The 21168-nt window shown below is 44.0% G+C and overlaps 1 protein-coding gene across 1 annotated transcript in view; it reads right to left on the bottom strand.

Annotated features, from left to right (window-relative positions):
• The window catches only part of LOC144508553 (protein-tyrosine kinase 6-like), a 42607-nt gene that overhangs the window by 13843 nt on the left and 7596 nt on the right, over positions 1-21168 (bottom strand). Inside the window, exons 2-5 of the mRNA XM_078236598.1 lie at positions 18518-18639; positions 15799-15962; positions 13294-13462; positions 4560-4718 (exon numbers count right to left, since the gene is read on the bottom strand). Coding sequence (XP_078092724.1) covers positions 4560-4718; positions 13294-13462; positions 15799-15962; positions 18518-18639 — 614 coding nt within the window. The remainder of the gene's footprint in view (positions 1-4559; positions 4719-13293; positions 13463-15798; positions 15963-18517; positions 18640-21168) is intronic.

Below are 21168 nucleotides of genomic sequence, written 5' to 3' on the forward strand. Positions count from 1 at the left end.
AGTGTGAAGGGGAGGATCCAGTTGTTGTGGTCCACATTGGGACAAACAACACAGGCAAGACTAGGAAAGAGAACCTGTTTGGGGATTATCAGGTACTAGAAACTAAATTAAAGAACAGGTCCTCAAGGGTTATAATCTCTGGATTACTACCCGAGCCACGTGCAAATCGGCATAGTGATGAGAAAATTAGGGAAGTAAACACATGGCTAAAGGGGTGGTGTGGAAAAGAGGGGTTCCATTTCATGGGGCATTGGCATCAGTAATGGAACAGGAGGGATCTGTTGGGATGGTCTTCACCTGGACTGATCTGGGACCAGTGAAGCTACGGGAAGCATAATGGTTAATGGGAAGCAAAGCAGCAGGTTAGCATGTGGGGAGGAGGGTTCAACTACATGGAAAATTATGAAAAAAGTTAAAAGGAAGGAGAACTTAGGAGATGTTATTAATGGAGGTATTAGGATTCAAAAAGGTATAAAAGCTAGCATTAAAGATACTTTACCTAAATGCTCGTAGCATTCAAAACAGGGTAAATGAGTCGACGGTGCAAATGAGTATGATTTAGTGGCCATTACAGAGACATGGTTGCAAGGTGGTTATGACTGGGAGTTATATATCCAGGGGCATCAGACTGTTCGGAAGGACAGACAGGAAGATAATCGAGGTGGTGTAGCTCTGATATTTAAGGATGATATCAGGGCAGTAGTGAGAGATGATATAGGTTCTATGGAGAAAAAGGTTAAATCCATTTGGGTAGAAATTAGAAATAGTACGGAGCAAAAGTCACTGATAGGCATAGTCTATAGGCCATCAAATAATAACATCACGGTGGGGCAAGCAATAAACAAAGAAATAACTGATGCATGTAACACTGGTACAGCTGTTATCATGAGGAATTTTAATCCACATTCTGATTGGTCAAACCAGGTTGGTCAAGGCAGCCTTGAGGAGGAATTCATAGAATGTATCCACAATAGTTTCCTCGAACAGTATGTAATGGAACCTATGAGGGAGCAAGCTATCCTAGATCTGGTCCCGTGCAATGAATCAGGAATAATTAATGATCTCACAGTTAGGGATCCTCTTGGGAGGAGCGATCACAGCATGGTTGAATTAAAAATACAGATGGAGCGTGAGAAGGTAAAATCTAATACCAGTGCCTTGTGCTTAAATAAAGGAGACTACAATGGGATGAGGGAGGAGTTGGCTAAGGTAGACTGGGAGCAAAGACTTTATGTTGGGACAATTGAGGAACAGTGGAGGACTTGCAAAGCAATTTTTCACAGTGCTCAGCAAAAGTATATACCAGTGAAAAGGAAGGATTGTAGGAAAAGAGATAATCAGCCATGGATGTCTAAGGAAATGAAGTAGGTTATCAAATGGAAAGAAAATGCATACAAGGTGGCAAATATTAGTGGGAAACTAGAGGATTGGGAAATCTTTAAAGGTCAACAGAAAGCCACGAAAAAAGCTGTAAAGAAAAGTAAGATAGATTATAAGAGTAAACCAGCTCAGAATATAAAAACAGATGGCAAAAATTTCCACAAATACATAAAATGAAAAAGAGTGGCTCAGGTAAACATCGGCCCTTTCGAGGATGAGAAGGGGGATTTAATCATGGGAAATGAGGAAATGGCTGAGGCATTGAACAGGTATTTTGTGTCGGTCTTCACAGTGGAAGACACAAATAACATGCCAAAAATTGATGACAAGAAGGCGGTGAGGACCTAGAAACGATCATTATCACTAAAGAGGTAGCGTTGGGTAAGCTAATGTGGCTAAAGGTAGACAAATCTCCTGACCCTGATGGAATGCATCCCAGGGTACTAAAAGAGATGGCAGGGGAAATTTATCAAAATTTGCTGGACTCTGGGATCGTTCCGGCAGATTGGAAAACAGCAAATGTGACACCACTGTTTAAAAAAGAAGGTAGACGAAAGGTGGGTGACTATAGGCCGATTAGGTTAACTTCTGTAGAGGGGAAAATGTTTGAATCTATCATCACGGAAGAAATAGCGAGACATCTGGATAGAAATTGTCCCATTGGGAAGACGCAGCATGGTTCATGAAAGGCAGGTAATGTTTAACTAATTTACTGGAATTCTTTGAGGACATTACGAGTGCAGTGGACAACGGGGAACCAGAAGATGTGGTTTATCTGGGTTTCCAGAAGGCATTCTACAAGGTGCTGCACAAAAGGCTGCTGTATAAGATAAAGTGCACAGCATTATGGGTAATGAATTAGCATGGATAGAGGATTGGTTAACTAACAGAAAGCAAAGAGTGGTAATAAGTAGGTGTTTTTCTGGTTTGCGATCAGTGACTAGTGTTGTGCCTCAGGGATCAGTGCTGGGACTGTAATTGTTTACAATTTACATAAATGATTTGTAGTTGGGGACAAAGTGTAGTGTGTCAAAGTTTGACGATGACACTAAGATGAGTGTTAGGGCAAAGTGTGTACAGGACACAAAGTCTGCAAAGGGATATAGATAGTTTCAGTGAGTGGGCAAGGGTCTGGCAGATGGAGTACAATGTTGGTAAATGTGAGGTCATCCATTTTGATAGGAATAACAGCAAAATGGACTATTATTTAAATGGTAAAAAATTGCAACATGCTGCAGTGCAGAGGGACCTGGGTGTCCTTGTGTATGAATCACAAAAAGTTGGTTTGTGGGTGCAGCAGCTAATTAAGAAGGCAAATGGAATTTTGTTTTTCACTGCTAGAGGGATGGAGTTTAAAAACAAAGAGGTTATGTTGCAGCTGTATAAGGTGCTGGTGAGGCCTCCTGGAATACTGTGCACAGTTTTGGTCTCCTTACTTGAGAAAGGATGTACTGGCACTGGAGGGGGTGCAGAGGAGATTCACTAGGTTGATTCCGGAGACGAGAGGGTTGACATATGAGGAGCAACTGAGTAGACTGGGGCTATACTCATTGGAATTTAGAAAAATGAGGGGCGATCTTATAGAAACATCTAAAACTATGAAGGGAATAGATAAGATAGAAGCAGGGAGGTTGTTTCCACTGGCGGGTGAAACTAGAATTAGGGGCATAGCCTCAAAATAAGGGGGAACAGATTTAGGACTGAGCTGAGAAGGAACTTCTTCACCCAAAGGGTTGTGAATCTGTGGAATTCCCTGCCCAGTGAAGCAGTTGAGGCGACCTCATTGAATGTTTTTAAGGCAAAATTGGATAAATTTTTGAACAGTAAAGGAATTAAGGGTTATGGTGAGCGGGCGGGTAAGTGGAGCTAGGCCCACAAAAAGATTAGCCATGATCTTATTGAATGGTGGAGTAGGCTCGAGGGCCAAATGGCCTACTCCTGCTCCTGGTTCTTATGTTCTACTCTCCTCCTGCCCATTCCCCTCTCAAACCCTCCTGTCCTGTGGGCCTCCAACCCCATCACAAACTCTCCCTCCCCTCATAATGCCACCCAGCCCTCACACACTCTCCCTCGCTGCAAGTCTGCAACTTAAACCCTTCACACACTCTCCTCTCCCCACATCTTCACACTCTTTCCCCTCCATTCCCCATCCCCTCACAGTCTCTTCCCGCCCCTCACACTCTCCCATTATCACCATCTTGCTTACCCCACTCGCCTGGGGTCTTCAAGACAGCCTGCCTTACTCGCTGTGGTTTCTGACCCTCTCCCTCGCCTTGTGGCGTCGTCATGCGGCGGTTTGTGGCCTGGGTCCACTCCTCTGCTCATCAGCTCCTCATGGCTTGGTTCAGGCTGTCACACCTTGTGCACATGTTGCCATTGCTGGTTGGGTCTGCTCACCTCGCCTGCTCGGTGGCTCCTTATGGCTTGATTCAGCGGGCGCGCCTCGCTATTGCTGGCCTGGGTCCGTGAGTGCCAGCGCCCGGCACAAACCTACTCACCTGCTTGCCTCCTTGTGGCTTGATTCGCAAACCTCAGCAGCCTTTCTGTAATAACTCCATGGAGGCGAAAGTCCCGTCATCAAGTTACTTTATTTACACCATACATCTGTACACAGCCAGCTCTCCAATTACTCCCTGCTGAATGCAGGCTGGGAGTCTGACAGACCTGCTTTAAATAGGGAGCATGAGGCTCCCTGATTTAATCATCAATTAGGACTCATCAGGCAGTTCATACTCTAGCAAGCCAACCTCATTAGCCTGGCTGAAGTCATCACACTGTCCCTCGCACCTCATCATAGCCTTGTGAGCGCGTGCCTCAAGTTAACCATTCGTTACCAGTTTTGCCACTCTCACCAACCAGAGTCTGAGTTTGCTCTGCATTTGCTGCTGATAGTCTCAAATGAATCAATCAGCAAATGCAGAGTAATTAGCCTCTGATTGGATGCCCAATGCACCGGCCCGGTGTGGGGTTTCCCACCCCCTTCCCCAACCAAATTGGTCAGGGCCTTTGCCTAGGCACGGTGTGTTTCATTGTAAATCCACCTCTGCCTGGAGCACAGTTCCACATGCGCAGCTATGGATAAGACCCCTTAAGTCATTAGCGAAAGGCATACCTACATTACATTGAAAAACAATGCCGAAACACTGGATAGGTAAAAATGAAAAGGATGTCTACTCAACTTCTTAAATAATTTAGCAGGCTGCCTTTTTTCATGAGTTCCGTTACAATGTAGAAAGGATCAGCTGTTGTGCAGATTGCGTACAGAGACATGATATAAGGATGATGCAGTTTCTTCATAATCTGTGTCTCTGCCTGAAAGTCTTTCCGGTTCCGCACTCCTGGAGAAAAATGTACATAAAATTGTAAGAGTGAGTTTGAAGAAACATTGACATTTTTTGCTTGCTATACACCTTTGGGACATTGTCACAAAAACTGTCTCCTAGTTTTAAGGCGTAAATACTTAGTCATTAAAAAACTTAAATGCAGCAATTTCTTTTGAATTGTTCAGATAGCTTTCATATTAGCCTGCACTAGTTTTAACAACTTTCTTTCTGATATGTATCTCCCAGAAAAAGAAAACAAAGTTCTACCAATCCAAAAGTAAAATTTGAACATTATAGAATTATATCACTTTTTTTTATTCATTCATGGGACACGGGTGTCGCTGACTGGCCATCATTTATTGCCCATCCCCAGTTCGCCTTGAACTGAGTGGCTTGCTAGGCCATTTCAGAGGAGCAGTTGAGAGTCAACCACATTGCTGTGGATCTGGAGTCACATGTAGGCCAGACCAGGCAGATTTTCTTTCCTAAAAGGACATTAGTGAACCAGATGGGTTTTTTTCTGACAATCGACAATGGTTTCATGATCATCAGTGGATTCCTAATTCCAGATTTTTAAAAATTGAAGTCAAATTCCACCATCTGCTGTGCCGATATTGGAACCCAGGTCCCCAGAACATTAGCTGAGATTCTGGATTAATAGTCCAGCGATAATACCACTAGGCCATCGCCTCCCCATTGCATCTAGGGTAAATATTCTGTGTGTCCAATTTTGCCTGAATCTTTGTAAATACATTCATGATTTTGTGGAGAGAACCTTTGCAATAAAATACTAATCTTATCATTTCATAGTTCATCAGAAATAATCTCAGTAAGAACATGGATATGGGATATTGGTAATTATGGTTGAACACCTAACACTGATAGATGGGTATCTCACATGCTATAGTTTCTATTCTATGTACCGCTATCTGGATTTAGACAGTAATGATAAATACAGCCACATCAGCGATATTTCAAAAGCCTGTGCATCTTTTACACTTCTCCCAATAATAGTTTACTATTGGTCTCTGTTTATATTTCCTCTTCCCCATTTTCAGTTGGTTATTTTGTGCTATTTAATGATTATACGATAAGTTGTGGGTAATTGCTTGGCCTGTCTGTTTCCCTCTCCCTCTCCCTTATTATTCAGTACAGCACATCCTGACTGAGGGTGATAGTTTATCTGATTAGCTCAGTGGCACAAATTTACGCCACTATCTGGTGGTGAGATTGGACACAAGAATGTTTCAACACTGGGCTGGCTGCCTTTCGGGCTAATTTACCTCTTTCGGGAATCTGGCATTGTACTTCACCCTTTTCTACTTCTTCTGGTTTTCCCATCCCCTCCCAACTCTCTTGTTATTTCAGCTTTCTAACCAACTACCAGGGCAAGTATGAAACCAGTCATGGCAATTTGCCCCTCTGTTATTTCTCCATCCCTCTAAGAACTAATGAACTTTGCAATGGAGCTGCACAATCTAATTTCTGCAGTGGGGTGCAAGGGCAACGTCCATTGTGCTAATTGGTCAACAAGCAAGGCATATGTTACTGCAGGACTTTAATAGGTGTGATAACTTCACTATTCAGGGTTGTTAACTTGTTAGTGTGGCCAAACGGGCCATCTAAAATGGCGATTTGTAAAGCACTCTCGGACAATTGGGCAAGAACTAAAACGATGGGCTGCAGCCTAAAAGCCAGAGATAAACAGGCTGCAGCCCAGACGAGTGAATACACAGGATATGGGGCATCTCCAGGACAAAAGAGACTTTCTGGTCAAACTGGGTTGTTTAACAGACATAGGGGCGCCGTAACCCCTTATTTGGGAGAGAGGTGTGAACCCTACGTGCCCCCAGCACCTGCAGACATGGCCGTTGGGGACACACCCAGAGATTGATGTGGCAGCACCCGATTGGACTTTATCGATCAGGGTGATCAAGTCCTGATCGATTGATTGGCAATGGCCAAAAGGAGCACGAAACCCAACGGGGTATAAAAGGTGCTGCGCAACCAAGAATCTCTCTCTCTTTCTCTGACCCCACGAATGAGCTACAACAACGGTGAGCATCGCCAGTGACGACCAGCACGAGGAGAGCCACCACACCCGAGAAGGAAGGAAGACCAGAGCCAGAGTGCCAGACCAGAACAAAGGACCAGACTTCACAGAGGACGACCGAGACCAGCGCTCAGATAAAGGCCAATATCTGCTTGGGTACTTGCCAGTCATGCAAAGTTAAGTCAAGGTCTTGTATTGGACTTGAACTCTAGTATTTTCTGTAAAGATAACTTATTGTTGGTTGGGTGGGTGATTATTGATTGTATGTCTTAAATAAATATTGCTTGTACTAACAAGACGTCTACTCGCAGTTATTTGTCCATCGTACAAGGATTAAAACAGACTGTGCGGCAGGCACAACATTAGGTTTATTTATTAGTGTCACAGGTAGGATTACATTAACACTGCAGTGAAGTTACTGTGAAAATCCCCGAGTCGTCATGCTCCGGCGCCTGTTCGGGTACACTGAGAGAGAATTTAGCATGGCCAATGCACCAAATCAGCACGTCTTTCAGACTGTGGGAGGAAACCAGAGCACCCGGAGGAAATCCATACAGACACAAGGAGAACGTTCAGACTCTGCACAGACAGTGTCGCAAACTGGGCGCTGTGAGGCAGCAGTGCTAACCACTGCGCCACAGACTAGTCATGGAGTTTAATGTTGATGTCATGCTGTCAACTTCGGATATAAAGCAAAAGGGAATTTCCAACAATGAGAGAAAAGCTGAGGTTGCATTATTATGATGCATTAATTACCTTTGTAGCCTCAGATATTAATTCTGTCAGGTTATTCATATCTATATAAGTTCTTTGCAAACTATTGTCCGGTATTCAAATGCTGTTAACCATATTACTAATAAGGGTATTTCAGGATTTCATGGTTTGACTTTGTGTTCTATGATTGTGTCAGAAAGTTATATACCACACTCTCAGTAGCTTACATGGGTCCATATCGCGGGTTGGCGTAAATGTTAATATAATTTCAACCAGTTCATTTTTGAGAATTCAATCAAGCCAAATGTACACTTCTAATACTTTCCCCAGAAGTGGTTGGTAATGATCCTATTTCATTGTATGCTTTTTTTGATTTGTTTATCCCAATGTTCACACAATAACGCAAGGAAAATTAGTAGGTGTTAAATAATGTGGAAAAAATGCTCCAGTAACACAAGGAAGCACTGGCAAGGATTGACAAGGAAGGTAAAATGAGTGAATAAAAATGCTATGCAAATTATTTTGCACATTCCATAATGGAAAACAGAATTAGTTGCAGGAAACTTTTGTCAGTGTAGGCTTGGAGAGCCTGTTCCTGTGTTGTAATTTTCTTTGAAACAATATCTGTGAATCAAATCATCCTCTCTCCATCTACACTCTACTGATATAGAAAAGAAAATGTGTCACATCACATGATGGCTGACTATATGGCATGAAATAAATCATTACACATGAAGAAGTAATAATCCTTCGTTTTGGCAGGAAGAATAAAAAAGTGGTGAGAGATTGCAGAGCTTTGAGATGCAGAGGGATCTGGGTGTCCTAGTGCATGAATCACAAAAGACCAGTATACAGGTACAGCAAGTAATTAGGAAACTAATAGAATGTTAATGTTTATTGGGATAAGTTATAACAATTGTTAATGTTTAATGTTGATTACAAAATTAGGGAGGTTTTGCTTCAGTTGTACAGGGCATTGGTAAGACCACATCTGGAGTATCGTGTACAGTACTGGTCTCCTTGCCCAAGGAAAGCTTTCAATCCATTAGAAACAGTTCAGAGAAGGTTTATTAGAGTAATGTAGGAATAGGCAGGTTGTCTTCTGAGGAAAGGTTGGAATGGTTAGGTTTGTATCCATTAGAGTTTAGAAGAGTAAGAGGTGACTTGATCTTGAGGAGTATTGACAAGGTGGATGTGGAGTGGATGTTTCTGCTTGTCGGAGAATCTAGAATTAGGAGTCACTGTTTAAAAATAATGGGCCGCTTGTTTAAGATGGAGATGAGGAGAAATTGTTTTTTTTCCAGAGGGTGTTGAGTCTATGGAAGCCTCTTCCTCAAAAGGCAGTGGAAGCAGAATATTTTAAAGCAGAGCTAGGTAGATCCTTAACTAACCAGGGGGTGAAAGGTCATTGGGGGTCAGCAGGAATGTGGGGTTGAGGTTACAATTACATCAGCCACGATCATATTGAATGGTGGAGCAGGCTCAAGGGGCCAAGTGACCTATTCCTGCTCCTAATTCTTATGTATGTCGTAATCAAATTATTCAGGAAGAAGGGCCTGCACTGTGGGGATTGTTGGGGCTTGTCATGATACTTAAATAGATATCTAAGTATGTGTTCATACTGTGCCATCTGCTCTCTTTGAGAAGAACTTAGCGGATGATCTGGAATGCATTCTCTAACCTGAGGACCCAATGTTACCCCTTTGACTTGAAGTAAACACCAGAATAGATACAAAGAGAAGCAGTACGTAAGAGGTAGTAGAGGAGGAAACTTAAGTTGCACAAATAAAGAGAGAAGACAGTGTTCCATGAATGTGAGTATCCTCCTGAATGGTGTACACATCTGAGTAGGCCTGTTTTGCAATGGAGGATTTTTACCACAAAGATGTGCCTTGAACAGTCATTTGCTTCCTGATATGTGCCAAAGTTGAACCAATGGCTGTTTACATCTAAAGGGCAAGCCAAAGTACATTAAATTGTTTCCTGCAAGTCAGAAATATCAGTCTTGAACATGTTGCATGCTATCTCACCACAACTCTTTGATTAGAATTTAGAGTCATTGTAAAGGGGAAGGGAATGCAAATTCCACATCACAAAATGAAAGAACGTTCAACGTGAACCAGTCACAACAGCAGTGAAGTTGCAATGAAAGAAAAGAATGTTTAAAGTAAATGTTTTGCCATTGGCTGAAATGTAAGAGCCTCGAATAGCTCTGTTGAATACTGAATGTCTTTTGGGTCTTGCATATTTGTTAATGGCTAAAAAAAAAAGTGTATGGCAACATCGCATGACGTTGATTACAGATGCACAATGCGACCAGCCCCCAATAGCTCACTTGGACTGCTACAAAGTCCAAGGAGAATGGTCACGGGAAAAAAATAGAAAGGGATTCCAGACGTCATACACGGCCACTGTCCGTATTAATACAGATTAGTAAACTGTAACTCTATGGAGTATCCAGGAAGCAACCGTTTAATGTCATCAAGTAAAAGCAGGCACCATCTTTTAAATCAGTATGTACAGAATGCCTTCAACAAAAGAGATCCCCGTCACTGACAGTGATACATTAGGGTTAGTCCCAGGTCCATGAAGTAACTGCTCAATATTTCTTGCAGAAGCTACTTTGCTAGGGCACCAGTTGCACCCAACTCCTCCATCCAAGGAAACATCTCGTAGTGAAGCATATTAACAAGCAACACAGAAAAGCTAAACACATTAAACAGATTTAAATATCATTGCACAACTGAATTAAATCATTCTTTGATGGTACGGAAACAAAGTGGAGGATGTCTAAAAGGCAAACAAAGTGATTCCCAAGATATCCCATTGACTAGCTGCGGTGGGGGGGAAGTTCTCTATGACACAGTTACTAATAGTGCATTGCAAATTGCTGACTGCCCCTGAAAATCATTGCTGATCAGGTGGCATTTAGCAGTCATAACACTCCTGGTCTACCACAGTATCGTAACTTATTGCTTCCCTGTCATACCCTGGTCGCTGAATTCTCACTGTACCCTGTGCCTGGGGTAGTTATATGGCTTCTATGCCCTCATGTCCCTCGAACATCTTCTCTCCTTTCTTTACTCCAAAATATACCTGTCAGTATCTGTTCCACCCGTTATCCTCATGTAGAAAACTGAATTAGTCACTTCTTTCACTCACTGCTGTGACAGTAATTCCAAAACTTTCTCTTAATTATTAACCTCAGTAACCAGAAATTTACTAGCTCTTTGGCAATGGGTTGGGGGGCAGGAAGGTTGGCAAAATGGCCTGGGAGTTGAGCCTGATGTCTTCCCGGTGCCATGCCATTCTTTCTAGTGATGGGAAAGTTGGATAAATGTGCTGCCCACTGGGAGCCCTATTGAGTCACTTAGAAGGGCCACTTTCTGCATCTGTGGGCATTCTGCTTGGACTGGGGGGGGGGTGGGGGCTACCGCCATGTAGGAAGACTGTCCAGTGAAACATGGTGGCCTCCCACTGAACTCCAGATGGGGTGGGAGGGGCATTTTCTTTGGAAAACTATGGCCCATGGATGATCCCCCCCATCCTCCAGCCCAATGATCATCCCTGCCTGAACAGCGCTGCCATTTGTCTCACGACTTTCTCCCCAGAATGCTGAACTTGCCTGCCTAGCCCCAATATTTCCAACTGTGCCATTGAGGTGCCCCCTTTTTGCAGCTGCAACCTCGCCAATAGCTGCTGCTAGTGGTGGTGTCGCTGAGGTTGCTGAACTGCCGGCTCTCTGATTGGGACTTCCACAACCTAGACATTAACTGGATGAAAGTGAAATGTTCCCGCCTAGATTGAACCATTATACTCTGGGACGCTACATGAATTTCTCATTGATGATTTAAACAGGGCCTTGAGAAACAAAATAAGCTTTTAGAAATAACTCCTTTGATCTTCATTCACCAAATTCTGGAGGGACAAGAATGGTTCAAGCAAGTCTGAAGTAATCTGTTGGCACTCTCTGGTAAAATTAGACTGCGCACTTCTCAGCAAAATCAGCAAAGCGCGAAAACAGGCTCTTGAGTAGTTTCTTCCTTATTAAAATATTCATAGATCATAGAATCCTTACAGTGCAGAAGGAGGCCATTCGGCCCATCGAGATCACAATCCCATGCAGCCCGTTGCCCTATGTATTTACCCTGCTAATTCCCCTGACACAAAGTGGCAATTTAGCACAGCCAATCAACTTAACCCACACATCTTTGGACTGTGGGAGGAAACCGGAGCACCTGGAGGAAACCCACACAGACATGGGGAGAATGTGCAGACTCCACACAGACAGTGACCCAAGCGGGGAATTGAACCCGGGTCCCTGGAGCTGTGAGACAGCAGTGCTAACCACTGTGCTGCCCCATGGACAGGTTTTCCATGACAATATTTTACTGGAAATTAAATTAAGATAATGGAGTGATTTCTTCAAGATAACATAGAGCACAGGATACTAGAAAAGTTTGAAGAGAAATTAAAGGCCACACAGTTTACAAATCTGCTTAGATCTTGGCTAATACTTCAAGACAATAATCTGTTATCTTTAAAATATACTTAACAGAAAATCAATAACATTTTCAAATACGACTTCAGTGCATAAATTTGTTGAATTGGAAGTTTTAAACAAGGGTCTTGTGCCCAAAAGAGCTTTATGAGTCACTATACAGATGCTAACACTTACTAATGAGGCGTCAATGCCAAGGACAGTCCTTTCTAAAGCAACAGGTCTACAAAATTCAAACATAAACACCAACAAATAAACTATGGGTGGAATTTTCCTGCCTTTCCCATCTTCCGGTCCCACCGACACGCATCCCCATGCCAGGCTTCCCAATGGGGTGAGGTCAATTCAAAGGGAAATCCCATTGACAGTGGCACGACTAGAGATCCTGCAGCTGGCCAATGACGGGTCACCTCTCGTTGCTGAGAAACACACTGCGAGGGATGGGGGGGGGGGGGGGGGGTGGGGGGTAGAGAATCCCACCTGTTATAAGGGAATTGACAGGGTAGATACCAGGAGCATGTTTCCACCTCTGGGAGATCAGAACTAGGGGACACAGTTTAAGAATGAGAGGTCTCTCTTTTAAGACAGAAATGAGGAGAAATTCTTTCTCTCAGAGGGTCATTAGTCTGTGGAATATTTTCCCCCAGAGAGCAGTGGAGGCTGTGTCATTGAAATGATTCAAGGTAGAGTTGACTGATTTTTGATAGACAAAGGGATCAAAGGTTATGGGGGGCAGAGAGCAAAGTGGGGTTGAGACCATAACCAGATCAGCTATTCTCGAAGGGCTGAATGGCCAACTCCTGATCCCAAGTCCTATGTCCCTACCTAAGCCAATGTTGTATAAACATGGGGGCGGCATGGTGGCACAGTGGTTAGCACTGCTGCCTCACAGCTCCAGGGACCTGGGTACGATTCCCGGCTTGGGTCACTGTCTGTGTGGAGTTTGCACGTTCTCCCCGTGTCTGTGTGGGTTTCCTCCAGATGCCCTGGTTCCCTCCAAAGATGTGCAGGTTAGGTGCGTTGGCTATGCTAGATTGCCCTTAGTCTCTTGGGATGCGTAGGTTAGAGGGATTAGCGGGGTAAATATGTAGGGTTATGGGGGTAGGGCCTAGATGGGACTGTTGTAGGTGCAGACTTGATGGGCTGAATGGCTTCCTTCTGCATTGTAGGGTTTCTATGATTCTATAAAGGTTGAACTATCAGGCTTCAGAGGTGGCAATATGACCCATGGACTGCAGGTGGACACCCCTTTTATAATTGAACAAACTGCTCTAATGTTAAAGCCTCTGTCCTATTAGATCTCACTTCCAGTACATCCTTACCAACGTGGACTGTTTTGATGGCTACTTGAACGGTTTTATTCCAATATCCAGCATACACTTCTCCAAAGTGTCCAGAACCCAGCTTTTTCGTAAAAGTAAACTCTTTCCTTGGTCGTTCCCAGGCATCCGCAGTCTGATGTGACAAGTCTCTTATATTTGGCTGATATTGCTTCAAATATAAAATACATACAAGACAGGAATGAACATTTCCTTCAAGAGTTCATGATTATCAAAGTACAAAAACGGATATTCAATTGCTCAACAATTGGTTTGTCAGACACTTGAGCTAATTGGGATATATTTCCTGTCAGCTGCTGGTTTTGAATAAACACTCAAGATACAAGTGTTGAAATTAAGCATTGATACAGGGATAGTTTCAGTTGGAACATATGAAGAAAACACTTCATTTTAAGACCTTATTAGTGATTAACACATTGGAATTTTGCAAATTTTGAAAGATGAATGAAATACCATTAGACACTCTCAAGTACTACATGGACTGTCATCTTCAGCTGCTTATTTGCAATTTCATTGGAACCTCAATTTAGCTGGCAGCAGCCTCAATTTCAGGTCTGTAGCTTGTAGGCTGAAGCCTGTTCCAGATTTCGAAATCATAACATAAGCTAATGATTCAGCACTAAAGGAATACATTCTTGAAGGCATTGTCCTTCAGCTGAGATGCTGAAATCAAGTGTCCGTTAAGATGGACATTAAAAATTCTCTGGCACTATACAAAGAAGAGTATTCTACTCACAGAAAGGTCTCACCAAGAGCAATTAAGGGTTGTTTTGAATGTTTGCGCAAATAGTTTTTCACCCAGTATCTGAAATTCCTCCCACAACTGAATCATAGAATCATAGAAACCCTACAGTGCAGAAGGAGGCCATTTGGCCCATCGAGTCTGCACCGACAACAATCCCACCCAGGCTCTATCCCCGTAAACCCATATATTTGCCCCGCTAATCCCTCTAACCTACGCATCCCGGGACACTAAGGGGCACTTTAGCACGACCAATCAACCTAACCCGCACATCTTTAGACTGTGGGAGGAAACCAGGGCACCCGGAGGAAACGCACGCAGACATGGGGAGAACTCCACACAGACAGTGACCCAAGCTGGGAATTGAACCCAGGTCCCTGGAGCTGTGAGGCAGCAGTGCTAACCACTGTGTGACCATGCCGCCCCAACTGAAATAAAGTGACCTAACTTGTATTGCTGCTTGTAAGATCCTGCTGTGTGCAGAATGCTTGCTTATGTACATTGTGCACTGGACTTATCTTAACACATGTGGAGAATGTGGAATTGAAACTAATAAGGTGTGATGGACTGATATACCAGGGTACATTTTATGAATGTCTGACAGCATCTCTGTGGAGGGAGAATAGAGCCAACTTTTTGAGTCTGGATGACTTTTAGTTAGAGCTGAAGACTTTTCTTTGCCTTCAGATCATAGAATCCCTACAGTGCAGAAGGAGGCCATTTGGCCCATCGAGTCTGCACTGACCACAATCCCACCAACGCCCTATCCCCATAACCCCATGTATTTACTCTACTAGTCCCCCTGACACTAAATGGCAACTTGGCATGGCCAATCAACCTAACCCGCACATCTTTGGACTGTGGGAGGAAACCAGAGCACCTGGAGGAAACTCACACAGAAACGGGCAGATTGTGCAAACTCTTTTTTCCCAGGGATGGAAGAGTCAATTACTAGGGGGCATAGGTGTAAGGTGAAAGCGGTTTAAAGGAGATGTACGAGGCAAGATTTTTTTACACAGAGGGTGGTGGGTGCCTGGAACTCGCTGCCGGGGAAGGTAGTGGAAGCAGATACGATAGTGAGTTTTAAGGGGCGTCTGGACAAATACATGAATAGGATGGGAATAGAGGGATATTGTCCCTGGAAGGATAGGGGGTTTTAGTTCAGTTGGGCAGCATGTTCGGTGCAGGCTTGGAGGGCCGAAGGGCCTGTTCCTGTGCTGTAATTTTCTTTGTTGTTTGTTCCACACGGACAGTGACCCAAGCCGGGAATCAAACCTGGGTCCTTAGTGCTGTGAGGCAGCTGTGCTAACCACTGTGCCACCGAGACTACTCTGACTAGGGGTCATCTAGACTTGAAATGTTGGTTCTATTCTCTCTCCACAGATGCTGTCAAACCTGCTGAGATTTTCCAGAATGTTCTGTTTCAGGTTCCAGCATCTGCCGTCTTTTGCTTTTACATTTTAGGTATTCCTGGGATGGAGCCTGGTCTGTCAGAAGCAAAATGGTAGGCTGCATTTGTGCGATTCTCTGATATACGAGGCTCCATGCAGGAAAGTTGATCCATAATATCAGGAAGTACAGATAGTTTATATCAAGAAAAGACCAACCTGCTTGGACTCACAGCACACTGACCTCTGCCACGTTCCAATTTTCAAGCAACGCTGTACATTTTTCTCCAATTTGAAAAAAGCTTGAAGATTATAAAAGATTAAACATGAATAGGTTTAACTTAAAAATCAACTTACTTTCTGACAAGGCCCAGTCAGTCGGAGGCCTGATCGAAGATTATTTAATTTGTAGTATTCCACGAGTTCTTTCAGACTGGAAAATTCAGTGAGTGTATTCAGGAAAAACTGCTGAGTTTTATTTTGCCCGATTCGATAGTGTCTTACCATGTCTCCATCTCGTACTAAAGAAGAAAGGGTAAAATGGAAATTCTATATGACATAGTAAGACAAAGAATCATAGAATCCCTACAGTGCAGAAGGAGGCCATTCGGCCCATCGAGTCTGCACCGACCACAATCCCACCCAGGCCCAACTCCCATAACCCCACATATTTACCCTGCTAATCTCCTGACACTAGAGTCAATTTAGCATGGCCAATCAACCTAACCCGCACACCTTTAGACTGTGGAGGAAACCGGAGCACTTGGCTCTCTCACGAGGAGATTGTAAGATCCTACCCAACTCGTTTCACTGAATTCATTGGAACTCCAAAGAGAAACATAAATGAAAGGCTTCATTTGGTATAAGCCATTGCAGTCTTCCGACTCAAATTCTAAAAGCCTTCTGTTTTACTATCTGCATTCATTGGGTCATTGGACCAACAACTAATAGTGAAAAAAAAGTTTTAAAAAGAAAGTTGAGAAGCTGTCCCCAATTTAAATCAACAATAACTTGCACAATAAGGCAACTTTAATATAGTGAAACATTTCAAAACATTTCACAAAGTTCCAATTGAACCTGGCACGATAGAGTTTTGGAAGATCATCAAATAAGGTTTTTAAAGGTGTGAAAAAACAGATTGATGGATTTGGGCATCTACAGATTTTGCCACACAGTGGACTACAGAAATGGCAAAACAAAAAGGGATGTAGTGTTGCAAGAGATTGCAGAAGCAGGAGGTGGCTGGGTGGGGCTGGTGGGGTTTGAGGATGGGCGGTGGCGGGGGGGGGGGGGAAATGTTGGCACAGTATGTGCCCTTGGATAGTGTACAGTCGATCAAAGTCAGGATAGGCATGAAGGATGAGAGGAAGCTAAAACACGACTGAATGACAGGCTGGGTTTGTATGAGTTAGAGCTCATATGGAGAGCTTTAGAGCAATAGGTCTGGACATGGGGGGATGTGGGGGGTGGGGGTAACCCGTCTTCCCCCAATTCTGCTTTGGTGGCTTTCCCCAGAGTACATTGCACCGTACATTTCTGTGACCGCCAGGATGGGAGGATCCTGGAAGGAATGCTTAGCAGTATATTGTAGGGAGAATCTTTACCCACTATGTCATGCATGCAGCACTGCCACTGCGCAAAAGATTCAGGCCATTATTTCCATCCTCTGTTCCCTTCCCACTCCCACATATAAAAACATAAGATATTGGAGCTGGTGTAAGCTAACTGGCCCTTCTTTAGTGTGGCTGACTGAGGGATAAATATTGGCCAGGGGAAAACTCCCCTGTTCTTCTGTGAAATAGTGTCAAGGGAGCTTTCACATGTACCTGTGGGAGCAGAAGTTTTAATGCTTCATCTGAAAGATGGCAAAAAAGTGCAGCTATTTCCTCAGCCCTGCACTGGAATGTCAGCCTCGGCTTTTGTGTTCAAACCAACCTTTAACACAAAGTGGCCCCTCGATTTTGAGGCTCTGATCTGATTTACATTCGTGGGGGGAGTTGGGGAATCCCAAACAGGCAACTCAGTATAGCTGGCCAGATTCATCAGGGGCGGCGCGGTGGCACAGTGGTTAGCACTGCTGCCTCACAGCACCAAGGACCCAGGTTCAATTCCAGCCTCGGATCACTGTCTGTGTGGAGTTTGCACGTTCTCCCCGTGTCCACGTGGGTTTCCCCCGGGTGCTCCGGTTTCCTCTCACACTCCAATGATGTGCGAGTAAGGTTGATTAGCCATGGTAAATTGCCCCATAGCGTCAGGGGGAATTAGCAGGGTAAATACGTGGGGTTACGGGGATAGGACCTGGGTGGAATTGTAGTTGGTGCACACTCGATGGGCCAAATGGCTTCCTTCTGTAGGGATTCTATGATTCTATGAATACAGGGTGGAACTTCCATCAGGTAGCAATAGACATAGGGGCGAGGGGAGATCATGAAAGTGGAGGGTATGGAATCTGGGGTAGCAGATTATTTGTGGAATGGTTGGGGTCTAAGAATGTGTCTTCATGAGCCACTTTAGCGTGTGCAATGGAACCTCAGGAACCACAACTAAACCCTTGTTTCTACTGTCTCAAATTGCTGACATGAACAGACCTTGGTTTTCTGACTTATGATCTCCTCATCAATGGGGCAAGCAGACTTTTACATAAAGCAGCAAATTAGAAAAATAGGCACCAATAGGATGGAATTCTCTGGGTTTTGACAGCATGAATTGGCCTTGGGAGCAGCATGTGTCCCTAGGCTGTAGATCAGACACCCATCATGCTTTACAAAAATAAAACTTAAAAAAAAAAACTTTTGGTCTGGGTTTATTGAGGGAGGAAACAAAGATGTTGACTGTAGAATGTTCCCATGCAGGAAATCTGGTTCAGGTTTGACCACAAACTGACTGGGTGTGTGGTTTTTACTGTCCTGTTGCAAATGATCAGCAGCGGTTGTGAAACTCAACCCATTACTCCACAATAAAGCTCAAAATAATCCAGCTCCTAAATTTCTCATGGTAGTTAATATTAAAAATAATCGTTGATACCTAATGCATGGGTTGGCAGATAATGATATTTACCTTGTAAAAAAATGCTTACCAGATAATGCGTATCCATTCTCTTGATTCTCACTCTCCCGGATGAGGAAAGACCCGGCCACAGTTTGGGAAGAGAGAAGAATAAATTTTGCTTCAGATCGGCTGAGTTTCCCAACGTACCAGCTACAAAGAAGAGAGATAAATAAAGCCCAGCGGGAAAACAAAACATAGGACTACAGATAACTGACAGCATGTATGCAATTGCTAATAAGCATTCCGTGTGGGCAAATTCCGCCATCAGGAAGGTGTATTCATCGCATTGACACCAGTTAAAACGTAACCGCGTCATTGGGGTCATTTCCCATTCTCTGCTAAGTCAATAATTAACTTGTTTCCAACTGCCTTGCATTTTACTCAGACTACTGGGGAAATATTATTATTTTTTCCTTTTATTCATTTGTGGGACACGGGCGTCGCTGGCTGGCCAGCATTTATTGCCCATCCCTCGTTGCCCTTGTGAAGGTGGTGGTGAGCTGCCTTCTTGAATCGCTGCAGTCCATGTGCTGTGGGTTGACCCATAATTCACTTGTGTTGATTTAATGTCAGATAACTTGGACGTGCTAAACATGATGCCTTATCCTTAACCCATTGACTTATGAAGGTCAATTCCAGCACTACCTGCATTGAGCTCTTTGCAGTGTTGGGATTTTTTAAGTTAGTCATTCCTCAGGTCAAACTTTGAATTTCCAGTTTCAGTGGGGCTCAGGGCCAAGATATTTTTAATCATCCTTACATAATTCAATCTAAAACAACTCCAATTTTTTTTGCTGTTTGTGTGATGTTATATAGACTGGTGTTAAATAGGGTGCATATACTTGGACTGAAACCACATTACAAAATTATGAACATTTATTTGCATCATTGAAAATATTCCTATCAGCACTGACCATTCAATCGGACACTCCCTTAGAATCCCTAAAAACATAAGAAGTAGGAACTGGAGGGGGTCATGATGCCTTTTTGACCCTGCTCTGCCATTCAACTGGATCATGGTTGACTTTCTACCTCAACTTGCTTGTTCTACCAGGTTTAACTTTCCATAATAATGTACATGGACACAGATGTCCTTCAAAGTGCAAACATTCCTCAGTCTTCCACCTTCCAAAAAAAATGTTGTTTCTTTTTCCAATCAAAGTGGAGAACTCCACACCTCGCAACACTGTATTCCAGATGGCATGTTGTTACCCAGTCATCCAATCTGTGCATATTCCTCTAGCCTGTTTGCATCCTCACTGCCTAGTTTCTCATCTAACTTTGTACCATCAGCAATATACACAGAACCCCCCTATTTAAGTCACTAATATAGATTGTAAATAGCTGAAGCCCAGGGACGATTCATGTGGCACTCTGCAAATATAATGTTTATTCCTACTCTCTGTTTCCTGTCCATTAACCAATGCTCAATCTGTGCTATTACCCTCCCAGTCTAATGAGCCCAAATTTTGTGCAATAACCTCTTGTTATAACATTTTAAGAATCTACATACAGTGCATCCACTAGGTGGGCGGCACGGTGGCACAGTGGTTAGCATTGCTGCCTCACAGCGCCAGAGACCCAGGTTCAATTCCAGCCTTGGGTGACTGTCTGTGTGGAGTTTGCACATTCTCCCCATGTCTGCGTGGGTTTCCTCTGGGTGCTCCAGTTTTCTTCCACAGTCCAAAGAAGTTCAGATTTGGTGGATTGGCCATGCTAAATTGCCCGTAGTGCGTAGGTTAGGTGGATAAACTATGGTGGATATGTTGGGTTGTGGGGGTGGGCCTGCATATGATGCATGTTGGAGGGTTAGTGCAGACTCGATAGGCTGAATGGCCTCCTTCTGCACTGTAGGGATTCTATGCGTTTGCTAGCTTCCCTTATTCATCCTACAAGGTCTGTATTACAGCAGTGGCTACCATACAAAATGATTTAATTGGCTAGAAAGTCTTTGTGCTGCCCTGAAATTCAGTCTTTAAGTGGGGTAGGCAGATAAAACCTGATTCAGGGTTCAAAGTACATGGGGGCAATAAGCAAATTTACCCTGGAAATCTCACAAAGAGCCCCCAAAAGCTAACTGATCAGGGCGAAAGTTCAAGAAAGGTCATTTTGATTGGAGGAGCAGCGAGCACAAGCACTTGAGGAGCTGCTCCTCCAATCACAGATTCCATCTCTCCCTGTTGCTGCTCCAACTCCTCCAATCACAGGCTCCCTCCCTCCTGCTCCTTTTTGCCTGATCTTGTTCTTTTACCTTGCTGGGTTGTCCGATATTCTTGGGCAGCAGCATGGCCTGGATGTTGGACAGGGCCCCGTCCTGGGCTATGGGAGTTCTCCCTGCAACTGTCACTGCTAATGGGGAGTTACAGGTGACAAGAGATGATGCAGGTCTTCCTATCCAGGACACCATTGGTGGTCAGCTTTGGGGTCTCAGTGGCAGGGGCTTATGGTTTGACACGCTTGGTATAGTGACTTTTGTGCATTGTGCAGTAGCCAGTAGATGCGATCAGTGGGGAACTGGACACCAGCTCTGAAGGAGTGGGTCTTGGCTTTGGCCTGAGCAAGTACAAGTCACTGGGGATGCTGCCTATGATGGAGGAGCTGCCGTGAGCTCTGCATTCTTTCTGCCCTGCACTTGACCCCAGCTGGCGGAGGCTGGTTAGGCCCTAGCTCCAGGCCCTG

This window comes from Mustelus asterias, chromosome 20, assembly GCF_964213995.1.
Source record: "Mustelus asterias chromosome 20, sMusAst1.hap1.1, whole genome shotgun sequence".
In the NCBI taxonomy this organism is placed as follows: Eukaryota; Metazoa; Chordata; class Chondrichthyes; order Carcharhiniformes; family Triakidae; genus Mustelus; species Mustelus asterias.